General features: G+C 39.8%; 1 protein-coding gene across 2 annotated transcripts in view; it reads left to right on the top strand.

The window, feature by feature from the left end:
- Positions 1-7,500, top strand: part of LOC143028268 (phospholipid-transporting ATPase IF-like) — a 67,303-nt gene that overhangs the window by 29,154 nt on the left and 30,649 nt on the right. For both annotated transcript variants that reach the window (XM_076190107.1, XM_076190108.1), the window contains 6 exons: positions 3,126-3,278; positions 4,124-4,204; positions 4,849-4,987; positions 5,967-6,048; positions 6,821-6,921; positions 7,454-7,500. The exon at positions 7,454-7,500 is cut by the window's right edge and continues 76 nt beyond it. In XM_076190107.1, the coding sequence (XP_076046222.1) occupies positions 3,126-3,278; positions 4,124-4,204; positions 4,849-4,987; positions 5,967-6,048; positions 6,821-6,921; positions 7,454-7,500 (603 nt within the window). The remainder of the gene's footprint in view (positions 1-3,125; positions 3,279-4,123; positions 4,205-4,848; positions 4,988-5,966; positions 6,049-6,820; positions 6,922-7,453) is intronic.

Here is a 7,500-nt window from a genome sequence, read left to right as displayed (position 1 = left end):
ATGAGAGAGAGAGACGGAGGAGTAGCCTCCTTGGTCACAAAAGGCCTAGTCATCTTCCAAGACCTTGCCTATCACTCACTATTTTCCTTCACGTATGAAAAGTGGGTTCAGTCTGGATGAAAATGATGGTAGTAGTGGTGGTGAAGGTGGTGGTAGTGATGGTGATGATGATGATAGTGGTGGTGATTCCGATGGTGGTGATGATTGATGATGATGAGGAGGAGGAGGAGGAGGAGGAAGAGGAGGAGGAGGAGGAGGAGGAGGAGGAGGAAGAGGAAGAGGATGATGATGATGATGATGATGATGATGATGATGATGATGATGATGATGATGATGATGATGATGATGATGATGATGATGATGATGATGATGACGACGACGATGACGACGATGACGACGACGACGACGATGATGACGATAACGATAATGATGACGGTAATGGCATAGTTAACAGTATAGTAACGAGGAAGGTAAGAACAACGATTAGTACAATAACAATGATAATTACTAGGCCACTCATGCTTCATAGGGTAACATTTCCTGAAATATGTCTCTGAGTGTTTATCTTGACAGAACTATTTCATTATCTCCTTAAGGAGTGGCGACGGATATTCTTACACAATAATCTTGATAACACAGACATTTCCTTGACGAGAAGGAAATAGATTTAATTTGGAAGTGGGTAGAAACAACTTCGCCAACCGTGTAGTTAATGAACGGAATAAACTTCCTGCTGAGACAGTGCAGTGTGGTTCAGTTCGAAGCTTTAAGATTCGATTAGATAAACACCTAAGCAAGATGCTGCAATGCCTGCCATTTATTTTATATTATTCAATTATTCATTTTTTATTATTTGTCTGCTTATCATTATTTCCTTGATTATCATTTATTATTATTTATTTGTTAATTTATTATTATTTACTATTTACCTGTTTGTTTATTTATTTGACTTTACCTGTTTATTTATGTTTATTTTATTTATTATTATTTATATTATTATAATTCTTATTAATTTATTTATTCATTATATATATATATATATATATATATGTATACATATATATATATATATGTATATGTATACATATATATATATATACATGTATACATATATTATATATATATATATATATATATATATATATATATGTATATATATATACATATATTTGCATTCGACCTAATTATGGACCAAAAGGTCTCCTTTCGACAAAAATAACAAAAATAATGCATTTACGTCATCGATCACGTACATAGCCCTTATCAGGGAGATTCTGTCACTTTGACACGATAATGTGATTCATTCGTAATCACAGATCAACGTCCTTTTCTGTCGAGCTGACTTCAAGAGACCAAATATCATTCAGATCCTCTCTCTCTCTCTCTCTCTCTCTCTCTCTCTCTTCCGAAGATTTGAGTAGTGATCCCACATCAGCACGGACGGGCCGACATGGGCATTTGTGGTCCGGGAAATTAATTGTCCGGACTTTCGACCCCGGATACAGAAATCCACATTTCCCGCGGAACCTGTTCTCTGCCGGAAGAGTACCACGGAAATAAATGGAGAAACGGACATCACCCGGTACCAAAGTGTTTATTCGAGAATGGAAACCTAATCCCATGACTACCAACAAATACCACTGAGGATGATGAAATAGTTTAACGACAACCTAAATAAACGGTAAAAGTGCCACCCGGTACGTAAGGCCCTGTTCACACTAGCGGTTTGAACCGCGCGGAAACCGCGGCGGTAGCATATAGTCAAGGAAAAGCTGTGCGGTTATGTGTGAACGCCTCCGTTGACTTGCGTTGTATTTGAACCGTTGTCGCTCAAACAGCTAGTGTGAACAGGGTTTGGTGGTCAGAATGAGAGCTGCCTTGATGACGTCATTCCTCTCTTTGACCAAAAAGAGGAGTGACACAAGATATAAGTTTCTCTCTAATGGAAATCGTTAAAACTAGACAATCTCTGTTACCTGAAACAAAATGTTTTATAATCTAGGACAGCCCGGAAACTAGAAACACTTGCTTACTGAATCAGGGGCCGAGAGCGATACCAATGCACCATCGAGCCGTATGTGTATGTGTGTGTGTGTGTGTGTGTGTGTGTGTGTGTGTGTGTGTGTGTGTGTGTGTGTGTGTGTGTGTGTGTATTCACCTTGGTCTTTGGACCACGTGCTGGACTCGTGATCAACAGCTATTTCCCTCCCGGAAGAGAGCTCAGAGCTCGTATGACCGATCTATGGGTAATGCTATGACCTTACACGCACACACACACCCAACTCCCCGCCCGCGAGAGTTGGAGTAACGACTCGAAGAGCAGCGATACTAAAATAATTTCAGCCCTGGGCAGGATTCGAACCAGGTACCGCCGGCATCACCGTACTGGCAGTCTAGTAGTCTACCAACCGCGCCACCGAGTCGTGTATGTGTGTGTATGTGTGTGTGTGTGTGTGTTATTCATTACCCCTTGTGTATGTATATTAAACAGCAATGTAAACACAGACTCTCCTTGGCAACAGAGATAAGGGTCAGAGAGGTTGCATTATATGATGTTTACTCAAAAATAGGGTTGGTTACGTAAGATAATAACCTCAAAAGCTGGATGGATGGACGGATGGATGGATGGATGGAAGGATGGATGTTTGGGTGGGTGGATGGATGGGTGGATGGATGAATGGATGGATTTTGGTGGATGACTCAATGAATGAAAGGATGGATGGATGGATGAATTTAAGAATACGTTGTTGGGTGGGTGGATGGATGGATGGATGGATGGATAAATAGACGTACAGTATGTATATATATATATATATATATATATATTATATATATATATATACATGTATATACATATATATAATATGCATATACATATATACATATATATATATAATTATATATATGTATATATATAATATACATATTCATATATAGTATATATATATATAATATACATATATATATATATATATATATATATATATATATATATGTATGTATGTATGTATGTATGTATGTGCGTGTGTGTGTGCGTGTGTTTTTCCACATTTAAACCATGAAGCGAAAGTTGCCACTTTATCTTTGTCGGATTCTAATGATAACAAGCGTTCCTTAATCGTCAGGAGTGCCGGTCGCAGGACGTCCACGTCGGAGACATCGTACTGGTGAAGGCAAACGAGCCTTTCCCGTGCGACCTCCTCCTCCTGGCTTCGTCAGATCCTGCAGGGGCCTGTCACGTGACCACGGCTAACCTCGATGGGGAAACCAATCTCAAGGTGAGTACCTACCTGAAGAAGGAGAAGCTTCCTGGAAATGAGGCGTTGTTAAGTGTAATAAATGGGATTTTATTCTGCTTCAGTGGGCCTCAGGAAAGGATGTACTCGATATATGGCATTAACAGTTCCGCCTCGTTGGCTGGAGATGTTGCCATATGAGAGTCTGACTTTTTTTCAGACACAATGAAACACTATAGTCTGGCCCTAAGCTGATCATAGTTTTCGAAGGTTAGTCTGATTTAGTAAAAAAAATTCTGCATGGCCTTGTAAGTTTCCACCAGATAACTTATCTTGACTGGTCAATTAGCTTAGTCGCTTGTGTGTGCGTTTGTTAATCAGCTTTTGTTTCTTAGTTAATAAATATCTATTTGTTGTTTGAATTTAGATATACTTTTTTTTTTTTTTTTGCTGTTTGTCTTATTGCTTGCTTGGTAACTAAGTAGCAAGATTGTAATAAGCTCAATTAATCAAATGGTAGCCAGGTAACAAGATAGTAATAAGCCCAATTAATCAAATGGCAACTGGGTAACAAGATAGTAATAAGCCCAATCAATCAAATGGTAACTGGGTAACAAGATAGTAATAAGCCCAATTAATCAAATGGTAACTGGGTAACAAGATAGTAATGAGCTCAATTGATCAAATGGTAACTAGGTAGCACGATAGTAATAAGCTCAATTAATCAAATAGTAACTAGGTAGCAAGATGGTAATAAGCTCAACTAATCAAATGGTAACTAGGTAGCAAGATAGTAATGATCTCAATTAATCAAGAGTATATGCGTCGTGGAAATAATGTACCAATATATATATTTATTTTTGTGTCTCTCCCACACCGTCCGGCAGACGTTCCGGTGTCCTCCGGAAACACAACATCTGACATCCCCGGAAGAGCTTTGGCACTTGAGAGCCATCGTCGAGTGTCAGGTAAGTCTTACTCTTTATCACACCTCCAGTCTTCACTCACATCAGCTTTTCCCTAGCTTCCCTTCCCCTTTATTCCTCACAATTTTCTTTCAATTATTTGTGTATTTTTTAGTATATTTTGTATGTGTGAACATTTTGACAAATGTGGATAGGTGGTAAAGGGGCCAAGGACTGAGGGAAATATTTTTGTTCCTAACTATTTTCGCCTGAGCGGCTTCTTCAGAAGAATAAATTGGCCAGCTTGACTTCGAGTATTATTCCTCTGAAGAAGCCACTCAGGCGAAACGAGTTGGGAATAAAAGTATTTCCCTCAGCCCGTGTTCCCTTCACCACCTATCCATATATTTTGTATATATTTCTACTTGACATATTTTGTATATGGCTACTGGCTGAAATAAGAAAAGAATTTGTCATCACAATCACAATCTTTTCCTCGTTTTTATCCCTCCTTCTACCCTTTCTGTCTTTGATCTAAAAAAAAAAAAAAAAAAAAAATTATAATAATAATAATGAAAAAAAATCTCGGAAACAGAATGAACATGTATGTAATCTCCAACATTTCTTTCACCTGTTTCCTTAGGTATAAATCTTACATTCCCTATACCAAAGGCCATGACCCACCACTAACCTGCTTGTACACACAGCTGCCCCATGCCAATCTCTACGACTTCAAAGGTCGCCTTGATCTCTATGTGGGCAACGCGCGCCCAATTCACACACCTCTGGCCACCGAAAACCTCCTTTTGCGAGGGGCACGCCTCAAGAACACACCCTTTGTATACGGTAAGTCACGGGGTGACATGGAGGAAAAGAGGGGAAAGGGAGGAATAAGAGAGGAAAGGAGAAGAGTAGAAAGGAAAGAAAATAGAAGATGGGGAGAGGAACAAGAGTGGGAAGAGTTGGTACAGGGGTGGGCAAACTTTTCACTGTAAGGACCAAATTCAAAAATTCATAAATTTAAAGGGCCGCATAGTATACTAAGTAAAAAAGAATATTTAAGAGAGCCAAATTAATGTTTTCTTTAAAGAAAGAACAACTTCTTATATTAGACACTTCACAGGAAACACATTTACTTGAAAAACAAGGTAAATCATCGTAAAGGTAAAGATAGTATTCATCAATTAATATTTTGTAATAACATGAACCTATGAAATAATTCCGACTGTCGTCCCCGGATTCGAACCGGGTTCGTGAAATCACACCGCCATCGCCTTACCGACAAAGCTATCGATCCTTTAAAGTTCTCCAATCTGGAATTTTATAGGCTCAATAGCCCAGTCGGTAAGGCGATGGCAGTGTCATTTCACGAGCCCGGTTCGAATCCGGGGACGACAGTCGGAATTATTTGATCGACATCACCGTCACTGGTGATTCTATTCATGAACATATGACTTGATCTTGGCAGGCCATATGAAAATCTTTGCAGGACCGTACCTTGCTCATCCCTGAGTTAGTAGGACGGAATGTAGAGGAAAGAGAGGAAGGAATGGTAGGAGGGAATAGGGAGAGGAAGAAGTGTAAGGGACAAGGGGACAATAAGGGTATCAGAAATAGTTAAAGAAAAGAAGGGAATGAACGAGGAAAGAATATTTGCATCGTTTGACGCAGCCCGAAGGGATTTCTCCCCGTCTTCTCCTTTTCTGCATGAGGGGGAAAAATTCTTTGGTATATGTATGTATGTATGTATGTATATATGTATGTATCTATGTATGAGATCTCTGCCCCTTACGGAAATGAACTTACTTTCTTCTCCTACCGACAGGCTGCGCCATCTACACGGGCGAGGACACCAAAATGGCTCTCAACACGAAGATCACCAACAACAAGTTCTCCTGTGTTGAAAAGTGAGCAACTGGCAGAATTCTTTATAACAAAAACTACTACAGATTACCTCTGTGGAACAGTGGGTTGCGTCTCAGACCTGGAGCCGGGAGGCTTGAGTTCGATCCGCGGTCGTTGCTAGACAACTGTCCGAGCCGCACTTTCTCTGCAATGGTGGATATCAGAGGTGCTGTACACCAGTGTCTGATTTCAGTGCCACAACCTAATCAGTACTGTCCAGCTGAATGCACTGGTTTCAGGCTACATTTATACATGCACGTTTTACCATACATATAACCTTACCAAGCTGGATTCCACAGCATTGAGGCCGTACCCTCACCTAGGGGATGGATCAGTGGTCCTGCATTGGACAATTAAAGCTAAAAGTATTTCATTCTCATCCTATTTCTTGCTTAATCTCCCCTCTACCCCTTTCTCTTCTTCCTTATTTACCTAACTCTCATAATTTAGCTTCTCCTAGTCTGAGGTTAACACCCAACCTTCCTATCAGTGGTCGTTATTCGATATTTTCTTACTCCACGTCCGTTCGTATTTGTTTAACTATGTCATCTACTAACACAAACTTCTGTCTGAGTTCAGACCTCACCTAAGTGCTCCTACACTTCACGTGGCACTGATTGAGAACAAATCAAATGTGATAAACGTGAATGAATTAACATTCATTCCAGCTCTGAACACTGTGATGCATAAGAATAAGTATCGATGCTAATGTATAATGTAACGTATCTGGACACCTGTGCAACTACATATCTGATATTCTGTTATCATCTACAGGTCCATGAACTACTTCCTTCTGTTCTTCTTGGGACTACTTATGATTGAAGTCTTAGCTTGCACCTTGATCAAGTATCTCCTCTACGGCTACGAAACCATGAGTGAGTAGAGAGGAAGCATTGATAGTGGTAGTGGTGGTGATATCAGTGGAGATGATAAGAATGATAATGGTGTCAGAGGTGGTGGTGTTGGTGGTAGTGGTGGAAGTAAAGATGGTGACGTTAGGCATAATGAAATGGTGATAAAAGAATTATAGTATTTCCTCTCCAGTTCAAGTAATTTACTTGATTTGGGTCTCAATTTGCCCCGCAAGAAGTAGCGACGTTCCACTGTATCCTGCTCTGCCAGCTGACATTCAAGATGTATATAGAAGATTGCATTAATGTCGTAACACATTGGTAAAATTTTAATTTAGAACCCACTGTCGGTGGAAAAAGGTAAAAAGTGAGATGATTGTTCCTGTATATTTCGACCACTCTCTGTGGTCCTCTTCAACAGAAAGAGGACCACAGAGAGTGGTCGAAATATACAGGAACAATCATCTCACTTTTTACCTTTTTCCACCGACAGTGGGTTCTAAGTTTAAATGTATATAGAAGTGCATGATGTTTATGTTCCGCATGTCTTTTGCAGAGAATATGAAATATTTGGGACCCGCGGAAGAAGTCGTCACTCCCAAA

This window comes from Oratosquilla oratoria, chromosome 9 (genome assembly GCF_046742065.1).
Source record: "Oratosquilla oratoria isolate Oo_2021 chromosome 9, ASM4674206v1, whole genome shotgun sequence".
Taxonomy (NCBI): Eukaryota; Metazoa; Arthropoda; class Malacostraca; order Stomatopoda; family Squillidae; genus Oratosquilla; species Oratosquilla oratoria.
The sequence above is the reverse complement of the archived record's forward strand: the minus strand, read 5'-3'. Positions and strand labels throughout refer to the sequence as shown.